The 27037-nt window shown below is 34.1% G+C and overlaps 1 protein-coding gene across 1 annotated transcript in view; it reads left to right on the top strand.

Annotated features, from left to right (window-relative positions):
* Positions 1-27037, top strand: part of LOC140443051 (calcitonin gene-related peptide type 1 receptor-like) — a 45452-nt gene that overhangs the window by 11063 nt on the left and 7352 nt on the right. The window contains exons 5-9 of the mRNA XM_072534096.1: positions 7367-7489; positions 7675-7916; positions 19517-19763; positions 19855-20062; positions 21506-21689. Of these exons, the coding sequence (XP_072390197.1) occupies positions 7367-7489; positions 7675-7916; positions 19517-19763; positions 19855-20062; positions 21506-21689 (1004 nt within the window). The remainder of the gene's footprint in view (positions 1-7366; positions 7490-7674; positions 7917-19516; positions 19764-19854; positions 20063-21505; positions 21690-27037) is intronic.

The following is a 27037-nucleotide window of genomic DNA, read 5'->3' as shown; positions in this document are numbered from 1 at the left end:
TATATCCTGATCCAGGAAACCCTCAAGTTCCAGCGAATACGATATGGTTTCAGCAGGATGGAGCACCACCACCTTACCAACTTAATGTCCGGCAGTACCTCGATACAATATTTCCCAATCGGTGGATAGGGAGGCGAGGATCGATTGAATGGCCAGCGCGATCACCTGATCTTATATTATTAGATTTCTTTTTATGGGGATATGTGAAGAGCCATGTGTACAAAACTGAACCTTCTGATTTAAATGACTTAAAAGAACGAATAACGCTTGCGATTAGGTCGATCACGCCTGTTATGTTAAATCATGTTAGAAGACAGTTTTATTTGAGATTAGGATGTTGCCAAGACGTTCGCGGTGAACATTTTGAACATCTACTTCATTAACATTCATAGTTCTTTTTCGTGTTCTACATTTTATTACGTTTTGCATTACATTTTAGTTTTTGATTGTATTGTAGCGAATTTCGGTAACCACATGATTTTAATTTATTTTATCTTAATTAATCTTAATAAACTTGAAAGCGATAACATTTTTGAATGGAGAATGAAAAGACCTTTCAAACGATATATCACAAGCCTATACTTCCTATTTTAAAAATTGGGGGTTGTACCTGTCATTCTAAGGGGGTTGAAGGTAGGGGTTGCATTTTCACGTTAAAGAATGTCAAGTTATAATTTAAATTTGACGTGTTTCGGGATTTTTTATAAATATGTACAGTAACCTAAATAATGAATTTATTCCATTTGGCTTTTACACACTGTATACAATTCTGATTTGGTCTTTTTTAGATGTAGTTCATAATATAATGATTCGTAATAAGGCTATAAATATATATGACTTATAGGGCAGTATGTAATTTCATACGATTGTTTGCTTAGTTATCGCCACTCAGCGTTTTTTGTAATAAAAAAATCGTAGATTTCAATATAAATGGAAGTAAAAGAATTATTTTTGTTCTAATTATAACTTATTTCTCGTTTTTTCTTCATCTCTTTTTTGATAAATATATTAAGAGAATGTTTCCTTGAACATTAAAGTCACCGAACGACCTCGACCATTTTAGTGAATTTTTGAGTGTTGCGACTATTATAACTGAGTGTTAACGATGGTTAATGTAATTAAAGAGGTTATGTTATACATACACACATTTCCCAAAAAATGTTTATATATTGCTCCTTTGTTTACCCGAAAGTGTAATACTCCTACATCGTTTATTTTCTTTGATGTCTTTTATAAACAAAATAAAAATTGTTCACATAAACTAAAAGAAACGTTCGTAAAATACACTGCGATCGAAGAAAAAAAAAATACATTTTAAACGAAGCTCTAAAATTATAAATTAGCAACTTGAGACTCTAAGAAACTGAATTAATGATACTTCAGTTATATTTATGAACACAAAATTCTTAAATTCAAAAACGTTTGTTTTAATAATTATCTAAAATTTCAGGAAGCTGCTGCTGCTCGCACAAAAAAAGCTGTAAACGCAAAAAGTTGCATTAAATGGTGTTCTTGTTTTAATAAAAGTACTTCTTATAAGGAGCTATGGTCACAAGCCAACAAAATTAACCGAAAAAGTCAAAATCGTCAGTTTAAACATTACACATGCCAACAGTGAATTTGATGTTTTAAAATAAACATCATTTGTTAGGTAATTTTGACCTCCTGAATCCAAAACTGATATTAGTTTTTTTCTATCACCTTCCAATTTTTCGCAAATCGAGATCTTATAAAAATTCCTTGATTATACGAAAAGTTTACATATAAAATTAGAAAAACAGCTTTTAGTGTAAATATATATGGCACAAACAGTTGTCCAAAGATATTTTAATAAAATTCTGAATTGTGGCAACACTGTAAAATTAGTGAGCTAGTGCAATACCGCGGCTGCACCTCTCCCAGTCGTAAAGAAACTCATCAAAATCAGTTGTTTGTTTTTAGCAGTTCCAGGAAGTTTATCGCTGTGTTTCGAATTAGTGCTATTATTTGTTACTCTATTCATTTCTCGAGCTATGGAAAGGAGACATTGTGTTAATAATGCAGACTGCTTTTGAAGGGACTCGGGACGCGCGAAGCATCATTCTGCTTGAATACCCTGGTACAAAACTGTATGGACCAACGAAAAGATATAGTCATCACATTCCTCGACTACGAAAAAGCTTTTGACACCGTAAAACACGATGAAATAATAAAAATGCTACATAATGCTGATATTGATGAGAAAGATATAAGAGTTATCCAGAATCTCTATTGGAATCAAAAGGCACGTGTGAGGCTGAACAAATCAACAAACACAGAGGAATTCGAAATTTTACGAGGGGTGCGACAGGGGTGTATTTTGTCTCCTATGCTGTTCAACCTCTATGTGGAGAATGTTTTTGCAGAGGCACTTGAAGGCACTGATTGTGGTATAAAGGTCAACGGGTACCCGATAAATAACATTCGTTACGCTGACGACACCGCAATAATCACAGATAACGAACATGATATGCAGTTGATACTAAATAAAATAAACACCACAGGAAAAACATATGGCCTGAAGATAAATGCTGGAAAAACAAAATGCATGACAATAAGAAAGGGCGCATTTTTCAGAGTACAACTGCACGTAGATAATGCTCCAATCGAGCAAGTTTTGGAGTTTCCAAGGTGTGGCGTGAGCCACAAAACCATTCTGATGATTGCTACTTTTGCTCCTGCAATTTAAAGTGATTTAGTTGTAAGATTAAAAAAAGTATTTTATACCCGAACCTAAAATCTGCTATTAGGCCCATTTCTCATGGCCCTGATTTACCTATACCTATTTCACCAAAGGAATTAGAGAATGTGTTATCGTCTGATTCGTAACAGTCTGCATTTGAGTCCACAGATCCCGACGTTACTTTTGAATCAGAAGAAGGACCACACAACTATTTAATCAAATGGAATTAAACGATTTAATAAGAGAATTAAATCTTCCCAAAGATTTAATTCCCATATTTTACTCAAGAAGATTCTTTAGTATCTTGTAACAATATCTCCAACTTAGTTATTCAGCTAGGAGCTACCTCTTATGAAAAGGAAGAATGGCGACTATTTATTGACTCTAGTAAAAGTAGTCTAAACACTGTACAATGATAATACACTGGCTTCTGTTCCGGTCACTTATTCTGTTCACCTTCAAGAAACATACGAAAACTTGGAACTTCTCTTAGAAAAAAATAAATACCGAGGCCATAACTGGATGGTTTGTGGAGATCTAAAAGTTGTGTGTATGCTACTTGAGCAACAGTCAGGTTATACTAAATATCCTTGCTTCATTTGGGAATGGGACAGCCGAGTACGAGATAAACATTGGACCCAAAAAGACTGGCCTACAAGAGAAAACCTTACGCCAGGAAGTAAAAACATAAAACACAATGCCTTAGTTGATCGTGAAAGAATTTTATTACCCCCTCTGCATATAAAATTAGGTTTGATAAAACAGTTTGTTAAAGCTATTGACAAAAACGGAGAATGTTTTAAATATATTTGTTCAAAACTAGACGGCGTTATGCATCACTAGACCAAGCGCCAAAAATTGATTTTGAGATATATAACTTCAAAGTTTTCACTCTATCAAAATTTAATAATATTAAAAATATTATTGGTCATGGCAGAACTAGATATTCCGTCGCATCTAATAATATTGGTAAAGGCAACTCTTTCGAAAGTTGAGTGCAAAGTCAAGGTCAACAGTGTCAAGGTCTTTTCAAACACATACTGGATTACTCCAGGGAGACAGTCTATCGTGCCTATTGTTTAACATCGCGCTAGAAAGAGCTATAGAGAAATCGGGCAAACACCAGGTCCCGACAACATACAGAGCGAGATCATAAAACTCCTATGCGAAACGGATGACCACTTCCTCGATTTTCTGACAGGCCTTTTTAACACCTTTTACGACAATGGGGAGATTCCGGAGGAATGGCTTCGATCGACCTTTGTAGCCATACCTAAAACACCAAGTGCAAAACACTGTGATCAACACCGCTTAATAAGCTTGATAAATCACATTACCAAAGTTTTCACCAAAATCATACACAATAGAATATATAACAAATGCGAAGCAAATATATCGGAGTCACAGTTCGGATTCCGAAGCGCATTGGGCACAAGAGAGGCGATCTTCAGTCTGCAAGTTTTAATTCAAAGATGCAGAGAGATGCACAAGGACGTCCACTTGTGCTTCATCGACTTCTCCAAGGCGTTTGACAAGGTCAAACATGATAAACTCATGGAAATGCTCAGGAAGATGCATATTGATGGCAAGGATCTGCGCATAATAACCAGTCTCTATTGGAACCAAAGTGCTGAGATAAAGAATGGCAACTTACACAGTGGGAAGATAGATATTAAAAAGGGTGTACGACAGGGATGCGTCCTCTCGCCACTCCTGTTCAATATATACTCTAAACAAATCTTCAGAGAAGCACTGGGAGAAGTTTCGGAGGGTATCAAAGTAAACGGAGAGGTAATCAATAATATTAGATATGCTGACGACACAGTTATTATCGCAAATGACTGCAACGAGCTTCAAAGACTCATGCAAAGCATACACACAGCAAGTCAAGAATATGGTTTAGAACTCAATACAACCAAAACTAAATGCATGCTCATCAGCAGAACACAGCAACCTCCGATGCAATTGACAATAAACAACCGAAAAATAGAACAAGTGGAGACATACACATACCTTGAAACCACAGTCAACACAAAATGGGACCAGTCAACAGAAATAATATCACGAATTGAAAAAGCGCGAAACGCGTTCAACAATATGAAAAAGTGGTTCACAAGCAAAATCTCCTTGGAACTAAAATTAAGACTGGTCAAGTGTTATGTCTTCCCGGTCTTGTTCTATGGAGCAGAGGCATGGACCACAACGGAAGCCACCCTGAAGAAACTAGAATCCTTTGAGCTGTGGATATATCGCCGTATCTATCGCCAGAGAATAGGCAAAAGCAAAGAAATAATCTTCACCGTAAAGAAACGGAAGCTTGAGTACTTCGGACATGTCATGAGGCATACTAAGTACCGGCTGCTACAGTTAATAGTCCAAGGAAGAATCGACAGTAGGAGGGGACCGGGAAAAAGACGACACTCATGGATGCATAACCTACGACAATGGTTCGGACTAACATCGACCGAACTGTTCAGAGGTGCCGTAAACAAAGTCAAAATAGCCTTGTTAATAGCCAACGTCCGAAACGGATAGGGCAAAGGAAGAAGAAGATCAATGCTATAAAAAATGCAACATCGTCCGGTCTATTAAAATTAATAGACTGAGGTGGCTAGGACACCTTGAAAGAATGGACACTGGAGACCCCCCAAAGAGATATTATATCAAGAGCCAGTAGGAACCAGGAAGAGAGGCAGGCCAAGATATAGATTTAAAACTCAAGTCGAAGATGACTTGAGGAATCTACGGGTCAGAAATTGGAAAGCCAGGGCGAAAGATAAGGGGGAATGGAGACTAATTTTTGAACAGACCAAGACCCACACAGGGTTGTAGAGCCAAAGATGATGATAATGATGAATAGAATATTAATCAACACTTTTACACTAAACTTGATAATCAAACCAATAATGTAAATCACAAGCACGCCACGTTGATTTGGCCCAGTCACCCCCTGGATCCAGTTGCCACACATCACCCTAAACTTTTTTGCATCTTTTTTGGGGTCCCAAAATTAATATTATCCGCAAAATTCAGCTTATTAGTATGATTTTTAGGGGCAAAATCTCTGACGACTGGACTATCGGTTCTATATTACTAAATTTTAAAGTAAGAGACGATATCAATAATAATGAAGGCGGTACTAATAGTATCATCCCACCAGGAAATCTACTATTATTTTAATTCGTAAATGTAAAGAAGGTGGAGCTGGTTTGTTACTAATTGATTTTTAAGCACTTCCTTTCTATTTGTCGATTTGATTTGACACAATTTATAAAAAAGATACCACCTTATGATTCACCAAGAATTCATTGGACGTGAGCATTTTAACGTTTCGGTCTGTACTTTTTTGTTTTTTGTAGTTTTTGAATTTATGAAGAAATAAATTATTAGTAGACAGGAGTAACACATTATTTTTACTTTTTAATATTACTTGTCATTTTTAGTTTACCTAATTTGTGAAGTATATATGTAGAAGTGATAGAGTACCTACATACATATTATACAAATACAGTATTATTATTATATTAATTGCTTGCACGTTTTCACCTAAAATCAAAATTCCACCTTTTTAAGGCCCGTTTTCACGCTACGTCTTATTGTACGTTTTGTTGGATAGGACAAATCCTATAATCCAATAAAACGTGGCATGTAAACAGCAAAACGTACGTCTTGTCGAATCGAAATGAAATCCAAGGTCAGATCGTAGAAATTATGGAAGAAGCATAGTTTTGCGAGAACTGATAGGATAAAACGTTACGTGAAAATACATATTCAGACAAGTCGTCCGATCTGGACTTATTTGACGACTAGTTCCACTGCAGTCCGTTTCATTTTTCCCAAAAAAAGCCTAATAATGTCAGATTTTCGGCAATGCACCCACGATTTTCTCGGGGAATTTATCGAATTGTATTAAAAGTTTTTAAGTAGTTATGTTTTAAAACCAAGTAGATTGCATTACAGGTTTCAGGAATTATTTGGCTTAACGCTGGTTTGGATATTATGGTTGTGAACTCCAAGTTCTTGAGGCTGCGTCCTGTTGCAAGATATCTGAGAGTTGCTGTGAGTCTTTCACGGGGTGTAATCGCTTTTCTCATGCAAGTGTCTTGTTTCAATATGTATGGTGTTACCAACTCTAGCAATTGACAATAGGCTGAGGTGTCCATTCGCAAATAATTGCGCCAGTCATCTGGTTCGCCTCTCAGTTCTTTTAGTAGGCCATTGACCATCTTGTCTTTTCCCTCTTCATCCCGTAGTATCGTTATAGTTGAAAAAATAAAAGAAAGCAGCCGTGTTTCCTCCATAATAAAAAAACACTAAACAAACTTCACACAACTCAAGACTCTGAATTAGAAATGAGGTAGAAAACGGAAGGAAAAACGTAGTGTGTATACACTGGACAAAACGTATATTTTGTCGTACGTTTTATATGACCCACAAAACGTACAATAAGACGTAGCGTGAAAACGGGCCATTATTACAGAACGAAACGATGTGTAGAGATGGGAACTAATATATTTTTGTAGAGGCTTTTTAACTGTAAGAGAAGTTTATATCTGAAAGATATGTTCTGGGTTAATATTGTTACAAACACACACCTTGAAGTTTCTTTATTACTGTTATAAAATATTAAGTGTTTAATATTAAGTAATTACAATTAATTTTTAGCACAATCAGAATGTCCTGTAATATGGGATGCCTGGTCTTGTTTTTCACAAACTAAAGTGAATACTACAGCCAAACTACCATGTAGTAGCCAAGCATACCAATCCCCTGATGCAGTTTGTACTTGTAAGTCTAATTTAATTTGACTTTTTTTTAAATATATTCCAAGGAAAATACCACAAACAAATTATAAATTACTACATTAATATTTCTTTAACCTACCCTTATTTATTTTAAGTTTGTGTCTATATATTAAGTACTGACACAATTTTTGAACCTTATAAAAGGCTTCTGTAACGACTTTTTTGTAGTAGAAAGCGAAAAACAATGCATTTGGAACGAAGCAAATCAGACAGCAGAATGGGTCCAACAAACGGACTACACAACGTGTGCAATAGCTCCTGTTTATGAACGAAGATACAACTTTCATATTATATTTCTAGGAGTCTGTATCGGCTTTTGTATACCGGCTATATTCATATATTTCTTTTTCGAAAAACTCAGAAAGACCATCAGAGTTATTCTGCACAGGAACCTTTTGATAGCCATTGTGGTAAGTACAAAATTATTTAGTATCTAAGTCTGTAAGATCATGAGTAAGTCTGTCATTTACTTCTACTACCTAGTTTTCAATGGACTCACACGAGCAACCAATTCATTATTCTTATATTTTTTAAATTACTATAAAAATTTCTTAACTAAAGCATGAGGGTCGTTTGTGAGTTACAGTCGTCCCATCACCATAACCACAGAAAATAATAAAGATAATATGCAAGTTGTTGCTCAAGCATTCATCGAGATACCAACCAAATATAATTATAGCAAAGTCACGGTAAGCAGTTCAGTGGATTTCTGCAATGAGACATATATTCTTTTGAGCAGTAAAAGAAATGTTTCAGAAGATATTTTTTTATAACTTTTTCGAAACAATTACAGCTTAGCTGTTTAATACTTTTTGGTAAAATATTGTAATGGCAATTTTTATCTGAAAGACGTAATCTACAGCGATTTGTTCGTAAGTACTGACAGGTTCGCGTATTGTGAATGTGAACATCAGATTGCTTTATTAAATGGGCGCGTTTGTTTTTAATGCAGATGAAAGTGGCTTTGCGAACAATCTATCGAGAATAAAGGCGATTGGAGAACGAGAAAAAACTCTCTCAAGAGTCTCTGGTGGTTCGGGGAGAGAGTCCAGTGTTCTGGCTTGCGTTGCGGCTGATGGTTCTTTTCTGCCACCCTTCATTGTTTTTAAAGGATGTGCAGTGCAGGCAAGGTGGACCTCAGAAGAAGCTTTCCCACGAACAGTTTATTCTGTGTCAGCAAATGGATGGATGGAGGAACCTCAATTCTATAATTGGTTCCACTCTGTTTTCGTAAAGTGGGTGAAGGATTTGCGAGCGACAAAACATCTACCTGACCAGAAAGCGTTATTGTTATATGACGGACATAAGAGTCACCTAAGTTTGAGGATTATTGAGTGCGCACTTGAAAATAAAATAGTATTAGTTAAATTTCCCAGCCATTTAACAGACAGGCTGCAGCCGCTGGATAAGTGTGTTTTCGGCTCGGTAAAAACTTGCTGGGAGAAAAAGCTTATTGGTTATGGAAAGAAACATATGAGGCATGGAGCAACACGCCTACAGAAGAAAGAATTTACTGAGCTTTTAGAACAAGTGTGGAGTGAAGCTTTAACTGAGAATAATATTAAAAGCGGATTTGTAACTACAGGGGTATTTCCAGTCAACCCTAAAAAGTTTCCAGAAGATAAATTTAATCCTACTGATTTGAAAATATTTAAAGACTACCAGCGGAGAGCCATTCAAGATCATAACATTCAACAGGGCGAACATAATGAAGTCGAACTAGAAACAAACAATAGTGACGGAATTCCCATAGAGGCAGAACCACTACGAGTACAGCAGGGTCCGTCCGGATCTGCCACTTTAGATGTTACCACTTTAGATGTCAAGTGTATTACTGCTGCTTCAAATATTGTTGCTACATTCTCATCAGCAATTGTTAAAACACTAAATGTGGGCCCAAACAGAAATTCTGTAGAACCCATAAAAGTTACACCAAGATTAAAACACATGATATAAATATGTCTGCCGTGTACGCGACGTAGATGAAGAAAATGGTGACATTGCAGTCGTTGAATTTAGGCGCAACGATAAATTTGGAACTGAATTCGTCGAAAAGGAAACCGATATTTCGTCAATTGAATTTGAAATGATCGAGGCCTTGCTACATGAGCTCACAATTTCAACGAAAGGTAGAAAAAGAATTCACATTTCTCCGGGCACTGTCAGTGTTTTCGAAAAATAAACTTTGATTCAGCTTATTTTTGTCGGCATTTGTGTGCACCAACTGTATCTAGGGGTAGGTACTTGTGAACATGATTGTAAAGTACATTACATGTGTTTAAAAGGTTCACTTACATTGTCGTTCACAATTTCCTCGTAAAAATTCAATATAAAATTAATAGGACAACGAATTGCGTGTTTCCATTTACCGCTATATTTTTGTAATTTGAATTTTTGGTTCGGGTAATTGTAAACAGCCCCTGAAGCCCTTATAATAACCAATACGAACACGAAATTTCGAGAAAATGGGTAAAACAACTGAAACTAAGAAGGTATTACCAAAGATATAGAATTTTCTCTGTTAAACACAAAATATGTAAATTTTTAGTTGAAAAGTACAAAAATCGTTTACATTTACCTCACCTGACCCTATAAGCTTAAGAGGGATACCTCTGATTCCATAATAATTTAATTTGTAAAGCAAAATGTCGTGTGAAACGCAGTCAAAAGCCTTCGACAAGTCGCAAAAAGAAATTGCTATGCGATTGCCGCGTTCAAGCCCCCCAATAACTTTGCTAACAACGTTAAATACCGCGTTCGTAATATTAAGCTACGGTTTGTTAGAACAGTGCGCAGAGCACAGCATACACGTACAGCAGAATCTGTTCTACTCGACTTACGGCAGTTTTGGGTGAGTCGGTTTGTTAGATTAATTCGCATCAATATTCTGTCGCTCTGAAAAGAAGTGTAGAAATTAGTTTCACATAAATTCTCTCAAAGGTTGTATGTTTAAAAAAATGAATTCTCGCAAACTTAACGCAATAATTTTATGACTCCAAGAAGAGGAGGAAGAAGAAGAGTTGATAATGTTAAATTTAAATAAAAGAAATAAAAATATAAACGAAATTTTTTCATGTCTTAATACAGAAGGTGCTTTTAAATTAACAGTCGAAGAAAAATTGTTTCAAAACGAGGAAAAATTTCGAGAATATATTAGACTTTCCAGGAATTTGTACTAGATCCACTCGTCTTTCATCTTCATCGGGAGAAAATTTAGTAGACATCACTTAATTATTACAATAATAATAACTATATAAAAATACAATTATAATTTCGGTATGGATGTGTACGCTGTGAGCTCAGCTGAACGTTTGCGTCCAAATCAAATCGCAGTGGATTCCAGCGCACACCGTCGACGTACACAGCTATCGGTCTGCAGTGCGCGCAGCTCAGCAGAACCTAACAAAACGTTCTCATAGAGAACCATTTCTTTGATTTTGACGAACGTGCGCGGCGTTCGACTGACTGTGAGTTATGCGTCGCTCACTGTTCTAACAAACCATAGCTTAACGAGCACTTCTGAATCCATATTGTCAGTTGTTAAAGTAATTGTTTGACTCAAAATAGGCATAACACGAAAAAAAGGACTTGCTTGGAGAAAAATAATTTCTATAATTAAAGAGTACATCGACATTAATAGTGGCAAGAGATGTAATTATATATTCTCCAACTGTTGTAAAAAATTGATTTATTTCATCTGGAGGTAGATCAGGTTGTACCGAACTGGATCTTATTTTGTTTCTTTCGAAATTTAGTATTTTCCAGCATACTCTAGGTTTATTATTGGGATTAGTAATAAAATCACAGTAAGCTGACTTTTTAGCATTTTGTAATTGCCGATTATATTCAAATTTTTGTTGTTTATATACTTTGAATAAATCTTCAAACCTAACAGCCTTTAAATTCAATGAGAAAATAAACTCCTTCAAGAAAAAGCTGGTTCTTTTATGTTCTTAAATACAGGGGAAGAATGTCTCTGCATTTCCTATACTGTCATCATTTTTTGAAGAAAACAAAATATCTACAATACCAGATGTGGTTGCTGATAACACTTCACTTGGAACCTCTTGAAGAAAATTTTAATAAATATTTCTCTGTAGATTATTCCAAACTTGACTGGATCAGAAATCCTTTTGCAGGTACCTCACCAAGTGAGTTGGAATTAAAGGAAACATTAGACATAAAAAATTAGGATCGGGGGTGCTAACACAAGCAACAACGTTATATGAACTCTTATGAAGTTCCTTAATTATTTCTATTAATATTCCAGCTGTCATCTTTTTGTTAAAATTGATATAAATAGGTTGTTTTCAAGAATCAAAAAGACTTCTAACCATATATAGCTGCATTTGTTTGTGTGGACTGTAGACCCAAAATCATATCTTTAGTGATTTCAAACTTTTCAACAGATTTTATTTTTACTTCATGGAAATGCAGCAGTCATTTTCATAGTCGTAAAATTTTCTCCAACCAATTTCATCATTAACAATATGTCCTTCAAGAGGCCTTCACTAACACTAATCTTGAAAGCCCATTTTCTTAAAGATGATAGAGAAGGTAGGGGATAATGCAAAGAATTTTTTAAATAGAAACATTTCTTACTGAAGTACCTCAAAGTAAAAGCTCCAGATATTTCTTCTGCAGTCCAACAAACTCTCTTCTTCTTTTCAGAGAGAAGTGCAATTTGGTTTCTGGTTAACCATGTATTTAACAAATTTTCAGCTGTTTCAGATTTTTTTGATTTTTTCTGAACATTCTTATTTTTTTATTTATAGTACCTACCTCAACTTGTTAACCTTTTTATTTTCATTTGACTCTTTTTCTTTAACCCATTATCTCCCACTGGACCCATTTGGGGACAGCAAACAAAATTTCACTGCAGCGCCTTCTATTGAGAAATAGCAAGAGTTCACTACGGCAGAATGTTATTTTACATTGTTTTCTTTTTAACTTCTAGCGCTGATGTTTCTCAGTTCGATCAACTCAACAGCAGGTACAACTTTGTAAGCAAGGTCACGCCTTTGTCTGGAAGAGCGGTACATGCTTGTACTAAAAGACACGTAAAATTAAAATTTCATTTGTAAGCAGTGTTTATTATATCGAAACGTGTAGTTGTGAGTATAAGTTATTGTGTTTTCAACAAATTTTATCGAGTTTGCTGAAATTGTATATTACACAAGTTAGGTAAGTTAGGTATCCTCGTTTGGGGACACTGGGCGGAAGCCGTCTATATAAAATACGTTATTATTTTTACAATAAAATTTTATTATTTCAGTTTGTTATGGAATCAGAACATTTAGCACCAATATCTCCGAAAAGTTTTTATGGAAGGAAGTATCGTCATTTAGATGCTGCTTTACAAGATGCTGCTACAGCAAATATTGAACATTAAGTAGACATTGTTATTATACCGCCCGATGCTGACCCACAGACCGATGAAGAGGACTTTGACGAAAATGATTTAGAAGGTGTCGAAAATATATTTCCTACAGACGTAGTTGGTGAAATCGAGTTGCAGCATATAAACAGCAGTGATGAAGAAGAAAGTGAGGACGAAGACAGCTTGCCACTGTCTGAAAGGTTAAACAACTTGAAATCAAAACGGACCAAAAAAATTAAGATAAGTCAAAAATGGACTAAAAATTTTGTTGACACTAGTATGCCAACAACTTCCGGTTGGGCTGACTGTTTTGAAATTCTAAACAGTGAACTGGAAAACTGTAGTCCAGTTGAAGTATTTGAAAAGTTGTTCGATGATGAAATTTTTAACTATTTGATGCATTAAACAACTTTGTATTCATCACAAAAAAATAGGCATGACTTCTTTGTTTCAAAAGCTGATCTAAAGCTTTTTGTGGCAATGTTACTCCTAACAGGCTATCATAAACTACCAAGCGAACGTAATTATTGGAGTCTTGATGAAGATCTTGGAGTGCCTGTAGTTGCAAACACTGTCAAGGAACCGATTCCAGGAAATCAAAAGGTATATTCACTTAGTAGATAACGATAATCTGGATACCCACGACAAAATGGCTAAATTGCGACCTCTAATGTCACTTTTAAATCAAAGATTTCAACAATGGGTCGTGTTACATGAAAACCTGTCAATCGACGAAGCCATGGTAAAGTTTTATGGTCTGCATTCCAGTAAACAATATATAAAGGGAAAACCAGTACGCTTTGGATATAAGAACTGGATGCTGTGCAGTTCCACAGGATATTGTTATGCCTTTGACACTTATTGTGGTGCTAAAGGAAATCCTCAAGTTAACGATTTACCGTTAGGATCTCGGGTAGTTCTTGATCTTCTCAAAATTATTGCTGTGCCTTCTGATCATGTAATTTTTTTGACAATTATTTTAGTAGCCATGGTTTACTAAAAATGCTGAGACAACAAGGTTATCGTGCCACTGGTACGATAAGAGAAAATCGAACTAAAAAATGTCCGATGACCAAAGTGCAAATATTCAAAAAGAAAGAGAGAGGTTCATTTGAACACTATTATGATAGTGAGTCAGCGCTTCTTTTTATTAGGGGGCAAGACAATAACACTGTAAAGCAAGGTGGAGTTGCACAAAATGCACTGTGGCCTTTTGCATTAAACGGGGCTGTTTTAGAGTTTATCATTCCTAATATGTTTATTGAAAAAATCTCTGTTGTTTATTTTGCAGTAGGTACTGATTGATTTTTGTTTAGTTTTAATCATTATTGTATTTTACTTTGTACTTAAAAATATTAAATAACGTAATGTAAAACTTTAACTTTTTTTAACACTTTATCCCATTGTCCCTATTTGGGGACATATATATATATATATATATATATATATATATATATGTTGTATACCGTAAGTTATTAAGTATGACTTACATTTAATTTTTTGCTTATAATAATACCCTTATTAAGATTCAGTAAACAATTTTAAATTTTTTTCAAAAAAATTTCTTGGGTTTTAATGGGTTAAATTGGAATGATCAGCTATTAATTTTTCATACTTGTTCAATAATTCCTTCTATTTTGCTTCAAAATCTACTTCAGGCATTGAATCTATATTGTCACCAGCTTGTTGAAAAATTATTTCAGATTCAGTAATAGTATGTTGATTAAATGCAATATTCAAAATATTTGAATCAACTATTGTAATTTCTGCTACAAGTTGCTTTCTGTTTATAACATCTAATCTACTTTCACGAGGAGAGACAGAAGGTGTGTCAAAGATCTCTTTTATAGTCATTGTTTGTAAAATGAACAGAGCATATTCTACTAGAATTAGGATTCAAATTATCGGCGCTCCTACATCGATTAACCCATTCAGCTTTTATAGTTTTCGACACTAAATCCTTTCCTTTTGAAAAACTGTAAACAATAACAGACATGTCCTTAGTTTTTACACTCTTAAAATTATTGTCACAACCATATATGGCATATCTATTACCACCAATATTTTCACACAAGTAGATCGAAATATATAGAAACAGCACACAATAAATAAATAGTCTTATATGTCGAGGTCAAATAGTCTTAATTCGGCAACAGCCGGCAAAAAAATCGGCAACACCCACAACTATTCTATAGAAAACAATAAGAAAACGCCTACGTTACACTCAACACAAACGCATTTCTTACCTTAGATAAACCGTATTCATTTTACAAATTCCCAATCGTCAATAGAACCACGTGTAAGCCAAACAGGGTCGTACTGATGTACGACCTATGTGTCATATGATTTTTAAAAATATCTACTTTTGAAACTGTTAGTGTAAGAATTTCTTGAAATTTAATCATTAAATCACAATTAAACCAAACTCTAAAAAATAACACGACCAGTAAATAACTTAACAATAACTATAACATAAATATAACACAATATATTAACTTAAAAATCAACACGATACAATTTGAATTTAAAATGCTGGCAAGTTTGGATCTGTAACATGAGAATCTGTCTGACTTAAGGTAATAAATTATATTTAATAGCCTCTTGACGAATGAGACGGCAAATATCAACACGTGCTCATGTTTACTGATGGGAATTTAGTAAACGAATGTACTTTAGAGTACACTATAGGACAGAATCTATCCTTCTAGTTAACCATTCTGGACTCCGGCGGAATAACCATAGACAAGGAATGTCTAAGTGAATATCTCTCGGGTAACTCCAAACTTCCTGTCCTTGACATGTCGTAAGGACGATATATGCTTTGAAATGCTTCGTAGGAATGGTTTAGGTTTCTGAGTTTCTAGTATCACAGTGTGGGCGGATGGTCCTCGTCCGTTAAATCCAGAAAATGTCTTTGAACTTCTCATGTATTCTGTTTTATATGCGGTCTATGTTTTTGCATTGATTGTTTTGTAATTTTTCTTATAAACTACCAAACGTCCTTTAATGTAGTGTTTTTATTTACCGTATTTAAAAATGATATCCAATTATTTTGCAAACTCCAAACCTAAACATCATATTCTGTCTAATATTTAATGTATTGTTGATAAAAGATTTATGTACAAGTTAAAACATTAATCATATTCATTCATAACCACTATTTTTTTCCTGCTACCGTTTACTACATCGTTTTTCAATTATAAAAAGGAAGTATACACTAAAACGTTAATTAAAGTTTTGACTACAGCATTGCGATTGTTGGCACCGTACAAAGTAACAATCATAAACAAACTGTAATTCACGCGGTACAAAGAAATGGAAACATAGTTTTTAAACATAATAAATTTACTTAGCAATTAAATACTCTAGTGAATTAGCGAAATTGGCTCTAAAATATCTTGATCTTACTGTCATATTGTCTTAATTTTAATAATTGGTCAATTTGATAATTTTTCACTTATTTTCGACCTACAATTTGACAAAAGTTTTTAATTAATTCAGCACATTTGCTATTTCGTTCATGGTTTTACTAGTTTTGAATGTTGGACGCGTTCAAAAATAAAGCTTTTTTTAAACACTTTATTATTTGTTCTACCAACTGACCAATTCTATGACCAACTACAAGTAGAATGTGAAAACGCACAGAAGAGAGATGCAGTTATAGTTCTGGGTGATATGAACGCGAAGCTGGGAAAAGAGAAAATATATGCAGAATCCTTTGGTAAGCATAGTTTACATGATATTACCAGCAACAACGGTATGAGAGTGGCACAGTTGGCAATGGCAAACAAACTAAGAGTTGTTAGTACGTGTTTTCCCCATAAAAATATTCATAAAGGAACCTGGATGATACCTGGTACTAATAAATTTAATCAAATTGATCACATATTAATATCTAAGCGGTGGGCAACCTCCGTAACAGATGTTAGAACATATAGAGGCGCAAATTGCGATTCGGACCATTTCTTGGTTATATCGAAGATAAAACAAAGAATATCAATGGTAAGAAAAGAGAAAGGCGCCAAACAAAGAAAATGGAATACATATATGTTTAAAAATCCTAAAAAGAAGAATGAGTACCAGCAGAAAATAAAAGTAATATTAAATGAAAGAGGAGAACAAAACAACATTGAAGAAGAATGGAATATCATCAAAACGACAATTATAAATATGGCAAAGGAAACATTAGGTGAAACCTTAAGCCAAAGAAACGAGGAATGGTTTGACCAAGATTGCCAACAAGTAATAAATAGCAAAAATATAGCTAGACAGAAATGTCTACAAAGGGATTCCCGATCGAATAGAAAGGCATATGAAGAACTCAGAAAAGATGCAAAAAAATATGCAGAAGGAAAAAGAGAGAAATGTTGAATAGAAAAATACAACAAATTACAGATTATAATAACAGAAGAGAGGCTAGAAAATTTTACAAGGAAATCAAGCAATGCACCCAAGGATACATAACAAGATCAACAGTTTGCAAGGACAAAAATGGGGCAATTATCAGCGAGAAAGAGGAAATAATGGAAAGGTGGAAGGAGCATTTTCAAGAGCTGTTAAACCCAGAAAAAGAACAAAACGAAGATGAAGAGATAATTCACCACACAGCAGAACAACTAGTTGAGCAACCAACATTGGAAGAAACGATAAACGTCATAAAACATCTAAAAAATAACAAAGCACCTGGCACAGATGGAATAACTGCAGAACTGATAAAGAATGGTGGACATGCGCTATGGAGACGTATCCACAAACTAATCGACCGCATATGGACACTAGAAGTCATCCCAGAAGATTGGAAAGTGGGAATCATACTTCCTATGTACAAAGGGGGAGACAAACGACTCTGCAAAAATTATAGGGGCATAACAGTTTTAAATGTCATCTACAAGATATTATCAGGAATTATATATAGCCGCCTGGAATCGTTTTCGGAGGAGATTATTGGTGAATACCAATGTGGCTTCAGACCAAAGAGGTCAACTATAGACCAAATACATATGTTAAGAGGTATACATGAAAAATGTGTTGAATATAACATACCTATTTACAACTTGTATATCGATTTCAAACAGACGTTTGATGGAGTAGATCGACAAAAGATGTTAAAGCAACTATCTATGTTAGGGATACCCAATAAGTTGGTTAAACTTATACGAATGACTCTGGAGGGTTCCAAAGCTATGGTGAGAATAGATGGAGATATGACGCAGGCCTTTGATATTGAAAATGGAGTTAGACAAGGGGATGCCTTATCAACAACACTTTTTAATCTAACTTTAGAAGCTGTTGTTAGAAAACTGGATGTAAACGGCTGTATTAATACAAGATCTATGCAAATATGCGCATATGCGGATGATGTTGCCATAATAAGCCGCAACAAAAGGGTATTGAGCGAAAAAGTCATAGAACTGAAACGAGAAGCTGCTACGTTTGGTCTATATATAAATGAAAACAAAACAAAATATATGGAGTGCACAAAATCGAATGAACATGAGAATCTGAAGGTAGACAACCATACCTACAAATATGCCTCCACTTTTCCCTACCTAGGCTCAATAATAAATGACAACAACATCAGTCAAGAAATACAAGCACGGATTCTTAGCGGTAATAAGTGTTTTTATGCATACAAAGACTTAATGAAAAGTAAGTTACTGAATCGTGAGTCTAAGCTGAGAATCTACAAAACAGTAATTAGACCAGTGGCCACATATGGATGTGAAACGTGGACCCTCTCAACCACTGATGAAAATCAACTGAGAATATTTGAGCGCAAAATACTAAGGAAGATATTTGGACCAACCCAATGCAGCGATAGTTCGTGGAGAATTAAAATGAACCACGAGCTGGATGAACTAATGCAGAGCGCAGATATTGTCAGATTTGTAAAATCACAAAGACTAAACTGGCTTGGTCACCTAGAAAGAATGCCAGATAATCGAGCTGTAAAAGTAGTCCAGAGATGGAAGCCCCAAGGAAACAGAACAAGAGGAAGGCCCCGTAAAAGATGGATAGACGACGTAGAGAGGGATCTTAAAACCATGAACATCAGGCAGTGGCGAAGGAAAGTATCCGACAGGGCAGAATGGAAGAACATTGTTAAGCAGGCCAAGACTCACAAAGGGTTGTAGCGCCATTAGAAGAAGAAGAAGAAGAAGATTATTTGTTTATTTCACGTTGAAATATTCGATTTGGAATTTGACAAATAAGAAACTAATTTTCATGAGCTACAACTCTTCTTTTACTGCGTCTGCGGTCTTCATATAATGCACCATCATTTTTTTATATAAGCTATTTTTGCTAAGAATATTTTTTTCGATAAAATACTTTTTTTTTGAGTTATTTGTGAAAAACCGTCTGAAACGTGGTTTTTATTTTGAAAAATGAACATTTTCACTTGCAAATAACTCAAAAAATGTTGACTTATTAAAAAAAATTGCCTAGAACTAGTCAAGTTATCCATTTTAGGACTTATTTTACACGTATGTTTTTTCACCTCCGAGAAGGGGTGGATTTCACCCCCGATTAAAAGCAATCATGAGCACAAGTCGTGACGAGGAAAATTACACTACAAAACGGTCTTTTACAGGCGTAAAATTGAATTAAATAATAATTGGTCGTTTTCAGGTAAGGAATGTTTTGACCATTATGTGCAAAGAATTAGTCCTATTGGACGCTTTAAAAGCCCCAGCCCAAAGCCATCGCACAATGGAAAATAATGGAGTACCATGTCGGATATTGGCTTTTATGGAAACCTCAGCTATTAATAGTATATATGCTTGTATGTTTCTAGATGCTTATTATCTACATAAGGTAATAGTACGAGCATTTGCCAAAGAAGTTAGAATGGTCCATATTTATATAGTATTAGTAGGTAAATACAAATTATTATAACATTACATTTATGTGCATTGATTCCTTTCTGTAAAAGTTATCCAAATAATAACGATACTTTATCCTTTTAGCTTTAACTTTTACATTTAGCATTGTATGGGCGATAGTTATGGGCGTCAAAAATGCTCCTCATTGTTGGATGGTGGACGTAGATGGCCTCCAGTGGACCGTTGATGGTTTTAGAATAGCTGTCTTGGTTATCAACGGAGTAATGTTAGCAGATATTATAAGAGTGATGATATTAAAAATAAGACACGGAAGTACTACCAAACAAACTATGTAAGCTCAAAATGTTACTTTTATAATTACTTCTATGAAAAATTACGGACAAGCTTCGGCAATTTGCTGTCTTTCTGTGTATGATGAAGAAAATACTGAAAAATAATAAACTTATAGACACTTTCTAATACCAACTGGCATGTATAATTTTTACTATTTTTCCATTATTGTCATCGTCGATATCGTCTCCAATAGGTCCTTTCCATTGCCTTTATTTTTGATATGTTTCTTTGATTTATTTTCCAGAATTTCTTCAATCCAATTCAATACTTTCTTAATATATTTGATCAACAAAAGCCAAAAGAAAAAGCACTTATAAAGTGGTGCATACAAACTTACATGTGGTGATTGCCCAAACACTTACATCGGTCAAACTGGTAGAACTTTTGACAAACGTATTGCGGAACACAAAAAGGCTTTCAATATTAAGAAAAAGATTAACACAAGCACTAGATTATAATCATTCTTTTAATGACTAATTTTAAATTCTCCATATTCAAAATTAAGGCCTTAAGCTATTTTTATTAGAATCTACGGAAATTTTTCCGTCCGTTTTCCGAGGCTGAATTTAAGATTTTTTTGCAGTATTTTCTGTTGGAATTTACTTCCTCGATCATTGTGGTCCAGATTTAGGTAGATACTCGCCTTACTTTGCAGGCTTGTTGGCGATATACTACTCTAACAGCTTGTTAAAAATGACATTCTCCCCAGGTGTATAATGATTCCAACAACGTTCGAAAAATATTTGAAGGATATTATTAGTGCCAATTTGTCAACCACAAATCCTTTCACATTTGTTTCTAGATTATTAAATTTGATAGATTATACAAGTAAATGAGATCTTCTGAGCATTATAGGTAGAAAGCAATCGGGTATAGTTCAACCCATTGCCCATAGCCCATTTATGTTTAGGTAATAACTTGTTTTGATGCCAGCCATATAAAATAATTCAATAAGTACGAATAACTCTTCAGTAGATCTGCAATCTCTTGGTTGTTTGTATGAAGGTCGAAGTAAATCCAATTTTTTGTTCGTGTAGGTTACAATATCTTTAATAAAATCATTTAGGGAAAAAGTTTCCAATAATTAATAACTCCCTTTGCTTTTTTGGCATAACTTTTTACTCCATGAAGCTTTGATAAAATAATCAGACCACCAAGTTTCATAGCAGGAATTTTTAGTATGTGTTTTAGCCACTAGAATGACCCGTAATTATAAAAATATTGGGAGGTGTTAAAGTAGAAGAAAAACAAGCGGAGAAGACGAATAAAGCTAACAATTTCAGTGCTACATTTCAATTAGAACTAAAGATTGAAAAACTTCATAAATTATTGATAGTTTAAAAAACAATAATTCTTCTTTTATTGAATAATTAAAGATATGAACAAACTTTTTACTGTATATATATTAACGGACATTTTAGTCGTATTTTATTTATTTTAGGGCTGCGTTTAGAGCTACAATCTTTCTGATCCCACTTTTTGGCCTTCACATCATCGTAACTGCTAAAAAGATCGTTTATGATAACTCTTGTACTGCCGAAGACATTTACGATTATTTCAGATATGCTATGGAGGGCTTGCAGGGGATCATCGTGTCTATATTGTTTTGTTACGCTAATAATGAGGTAAGCGAAAGTTTAATTAAAAATTTATTTTTACTATTCCTAGATCCAGGTAACCTCATTGCAGAACGGTAAAGAATGTGCTGAAATTAAAAAAATCATACTGAAAATTATCAGTTATTTAGTAAAGGCAACAGTTATTCACATATTCTGAACAGCTTTAGCCAATGTGAGCAGTTGAGCAGATTAAATCATTTCAAAGAGTTTAGACAAAGAATAAAAATTTCGAAAACCGGATTTATGCGCCATATTTCCAATATGAAACATTCAAAAAACATCAACAAAAAATGGATCAAGAAAGACGGTAATACTCTGATCCAAAAACAGATGATTTTGCCGTGAAAATCGCTGACCTAAGAAGGTATAGCAGCTAGGATGAGATGGAGTAAAAGCGCAAAAACTTTAGTTGTATGCTAATTAGGTACAAAATTAGCTAGAAAGAAAACACCAATATCACGATAAATGTATTTATAGTGTCATTGCTGAACTGGTTCTGGAATATTTAGAAGAATCTGTCATGAATCATCTAAATTTTAATGTACCATTCTTCTAACGCTATATCGATGACTGTATCTATGCTATCCCAACAGATAAAAAGAACGAAATTTTAGATAACTTTAACAGTTCCCATCCAAAACTAAAGTTTACTATAGAAATTGAACAAAATAATAAAATAAATCTTCTGGATATCAACTTCCATCCATTAAATGGCACTACAGCCCAAATCGGGCCTTGGCCTTCAACTTCAACAAGCTTCTCCAATCATTTCGATTTACCGCTGTTCTTTTCCATGAACGCGTTTCCAGGCAGTTCCTGGCATCCTCATCGACTTCGTCTTTCCATCTCTTTTTAGGTCTTCCAACAGGTCTTTTTTCCTGCATTCTTGCATTTCTTGGATATCAACTTACATCGCATTAACAACACAGTTAAAACTATATGGTTTACAAAAGAAACATGATCTTCACGGTATCTCAACTATAAATCTCATCATCCATTCTCCCATAAGAAGTCTGTTTTTATGTCTTATAGATTATTATGGCTGATAGATCTATAGAATTAGCAGATCCAGAATACAGACGAAATGCAATAATTAAAGCAAAAAATGCCATCCTAAATAATGCATATCCCGAACATCTAATCGAAACTATTTTCAAATCAAGACTAAATAAATTTTACAACGATATAAATAACAATAAACCCAACAGTATCAACACTACGTGTACACCTATTTCATATATAAAAGGTTTATCAGAACAACTAACGAATCTTTCAGCCAAACATAACATAACAGTGGCTCACAAAGGCAACAACCTTTTAAATAAATATTTCACTAAACTAAAAATGCAAACTCCAAAACTCAAAAAATCACATGTTTTTTACGAGATACCATATATTACCTGTGAAGGTGTCTATTGTCTATGTTGGGCAAACCAGTCAACTGCTTCAATCCAGAATTCGTTTTCACAAATATGACAAGAACAACATCACTGTGCTCACAAAACATGAAAATGAGAACAAGAATAAATTTGACTTCGAAACCATCAAAATTTTAAAAACCAAGCAAAACAAAAATAAAAAGGAGATATACGAATCAATAGGAATAAAAAGAAATACCAACGCAATCAATGACAAAAAAGATACACAGAAACTAAATAAAATATATTTCCAACTGATTTAAATAATAATAAATATAACACCATAAAAGACTCTTTTAAAGTTATGACATATCTCCACTTTACCTTTTCTGAAAACATAGGCCCATATAAAAATAATTAAGTATATATATTAATGACAGTAAACCATGAGATATCAGATCATCATCATCATCATAAGTGGCTCGACAATCCGTTGTGGATCTTGGCCTGCTCACAAAGAAGTCGCCACTCCTGTCGATTCCTGGCAACTTCCCTCCATCTTCTAACCCCTAGAATCTGTAGGTCTTCTTCCACATCATCAATCCATCTCATTCGTGGTCGTCCTCTGCTTCTTGTGCCCTCTGGTTGTGAAAATGTTAATCTCTTCGTGTATTCGTGATCTGACATCCTAGCAATGTGTCCAGCCCATCTAAGTCTCTGCACTTTAACTAATTTCACAATATCTGGATCGGTGTATAACTGATACAGTTCAAAGTTGTATCTTCGACGCCATAGCCCATTTTCATTTACGGCCCCAAAAATCTTTCTAAGAATTTTTCTCTCAAAAATACCAAGAAGTCTTTTATCATTTTGAGATAAGATCCACGTTTCAGCCCCATATATCAAAACTGGTCTTATTAAGGTCCTGTATATATTAAGCTTTAGTGCACGTTTTATATTTTTATTTTTTAAATGTCTCCGGAGGCCGTGAACAGTTCTGTTTGCTATTGCTATGCGTCTTTTTATTTCGTCGCTTGTCGTGTTTGTTGCGTTTACTAGCGATCCAAGATATGTAAATTCTTTGACTTGCTCAAAGATATGGTTGTTAATTTGAATTATTTCTTGGATATTTCGAGGGTTTTTAGAAACCAACATATATTTGGTTTTTTCCTCGTTTACCACAAGTCCTAATTCACTTGCTGCGTCCGCAAGCCTTGTAAAACACTGCACCATGTCTCTCATACTTCTGCCCACTATAAATATATCGTCATGAGGTATCAGATATTAATTTTTATTTCTGTCAATTCATTAATGTCAGTGTCCCGTTTTACGTTTTGGTAAGTTGTTTAATATATTTTACAATAACTTTTAGTTTCTAATCTTGTACATTTTAGAATCTTGACAAAGTCAAGGGTTATCTGCCGAAACGTTGATTTCAATGGCACAATAAAATCTAGTTCCAAATTTAATATTACTTATTGAACCTTATAACTTATTAAACTCAAGAAATACGAATTTTACATTAAATATATATATGATAAATACTTAATATGACTTGTGATGAGAATATGGGTACTAGACATAATAACAGTAGTGGCAATATGAGGGGGGGATCTTGGTATTGGGCACAGCAATAGTAATAAAGGTAGGGAAAAATTAAATATTAGTATTCAAGTAAACACGGTAATAAAACAAATAATGCACATAGTGGTAATACAAAAATCAGGTAGCATGAAATCAACGGTTAATGACACTAGTACTGGAGAAGAAAACTTTAATGAGGAAATATATCATAAAGAGACAAATCATAAAGGAATAGTGACATCTGTGACCGGTAAGGAAATAGAAACTATAGAAGAAATTGGAAAAATGGATGTACAAATACTGGAAATAAGCGAAACAAAAAAAAATAAGGAGGGGACACATCAATATCAATGATGAATATTACCTACACTATTCTGGAGTACTGCAGGAACACAGAGCAAAAGAAGGAATCGGTATATTAGTAAATAAAAGAATAGAATTAGGGATACAGTTCAAATAGAATTAAAAGACAAGATAAGGATAATACAAATATACGTACCAACAGGAGGTAATGAGGAAGAGACAATGATAGAATTCTACAACGAACTTCAAAATGCATTAGATAAATTAAGAGAAACAAGAGAAAAAATTATAATATTGAAATTCAAGAGTAGGTAAGGATGGTAGTAGGAGATTAGGATGTATTGGACAATATGGGGAAGAAACATTAAATAGAAATGGAATTAAAATGCTAGAATTCTGCCAAACGAATGAACTAATAATAGAAAACACTAAAACAAAACATACAAAAACATCTTAACGAAAAAGGAACTGGAACTGTCTACACAACACAAAATGAATGCAAGACTGTAGGATGAAAAAATGGATGAGGTGCAAAAAAAAGAGTACAAGAAAGTAAAGGTAGACAAACTTAAGATAGAAAGTGTGCGAGAAATTTACAAGAAACAATCTAACAACAGATTGAGGTAAATAGAGGGCCAAAAGAAACATGGGCAATGTAAGAAAGATGGAATATTTACAGTGAAGTGTTAAATAAAATATCAACTGAAGTGTGTGGAATCAAAAAATGTAATACAGAATTGAAAAAGACAAGATAGTGGAATAAAGAAATGAAAAACTAAAAGAAATAAACGCAGTAAAAGATACATCAAAGCAAATCCAAATAAACCCAAAACAAATAGCGGTTATGGAGAGAGTATTATGAGAAAAAATTTGATACCGAAGTAACGAAGAAGAAAGAAAGAAAGAAATGCGAAGAAAACATAAGGCTAGAGTAAATAAGTAGAGAAGAAGTAATAGAAGGATTATCAAACATAAAAATAGGCAAGGCAGGTGGAGAGAATAAAATTGAAACGGAAATGGTAAAATACATGGGAAAAGAAGAAATAAATTGGCTATGGAAAATATATAAAGAGACGTGGGAAACACAGACAATCCCTAAAAACTGACAGAACAACATCATCGTGCCAATATACAAAAAATGAGAACGTACTAACTGCGACAACTATATAACAATACGTCTGTCATGGGTATGCTTCAAAATATATACGAAAATAATAGAGAAGATACTAAGACAAGGAGTAGAGAGCAGACGATGAGTAGATTATTATCATTCGGTACCTAATAGAAAGAAGCGTAGACACGGGAGGAAAACTATTATTCTATTATTAGCATTCATAGACCTAAGAGCAGCATTTAACACGAAAGAAAGACAAATTATGGGGAAATGTTTGAGGAAAATAAATGTAGCAAATACACTGATCAAAATTATAGAAAGTACTTACGAAGAGGTAAAAGAAAAAGTACAAATAACGTGGGAAAGATCGAAACAATTTAATTGGAAGAGAGGTATTGAACAAGGAGATAGTTTCAGCCCTTTGCTATTCATAATAGTAAATACCGAATTGATAAGGAATACTAGAGTAAGAACCAACCAACTACAGACAATAATATGATACCATAGATTAAACCGGTAACAATAAAGTCTTTTTAGAGTTATATATATATATATATATATATATATATATATATATATATATATATATACTAATATCTGTCTATATATAATTATATATTAGTTTAATTTGCTAGATTGCCAATAAAGCTTGTGATTAATTTTATGAGGTTTACTTAACAAAACCCAAAAATAACAATTGACTAAGATAAAAATATAGCCCGTGAGATTATTGACATAAGGTAGCAAAATTCAGTCTATTGTTTTAACAATATATCACGCTGTTGATAAACACGAGATAAAATAAAAGTTTACAATGACATAAATGACGCAAGGCTCAAACGAGATTACGATCGAAATATTTGTTTTAAGACAATACCAAAATTCTGGTAGGCTGAGGAAAGATAAACAAATGCCTACGGTCGGTCGTGTGTATATGTGTAGTTGATAAAATAGAATCGCATAAAATAATATAGATTAGGGAAAAAAGTATTTCA

Source organism: Diabrotica undecimpunctata, chromosome 6, assembly GCF_040954645.1.
Source record: "Diabrotica undecimpunctata isolate CICGRU chromosome 6, icDiaUnde3, whole genome shotgun sequence".
In the NCBI taxonomy this organism is placed as follows: Eukaryota; Metazoa; Arthropoda; class Insecta; order Coleoptera; family Chrysomelidae; genus Diabrotica; species Diabrotica undecimpunctata.
The sequence above is the reverse complement of the archived record's forward strand: the minus strand, read 5'-3'. Positions and strand labels throughout refer to the sequence as shown.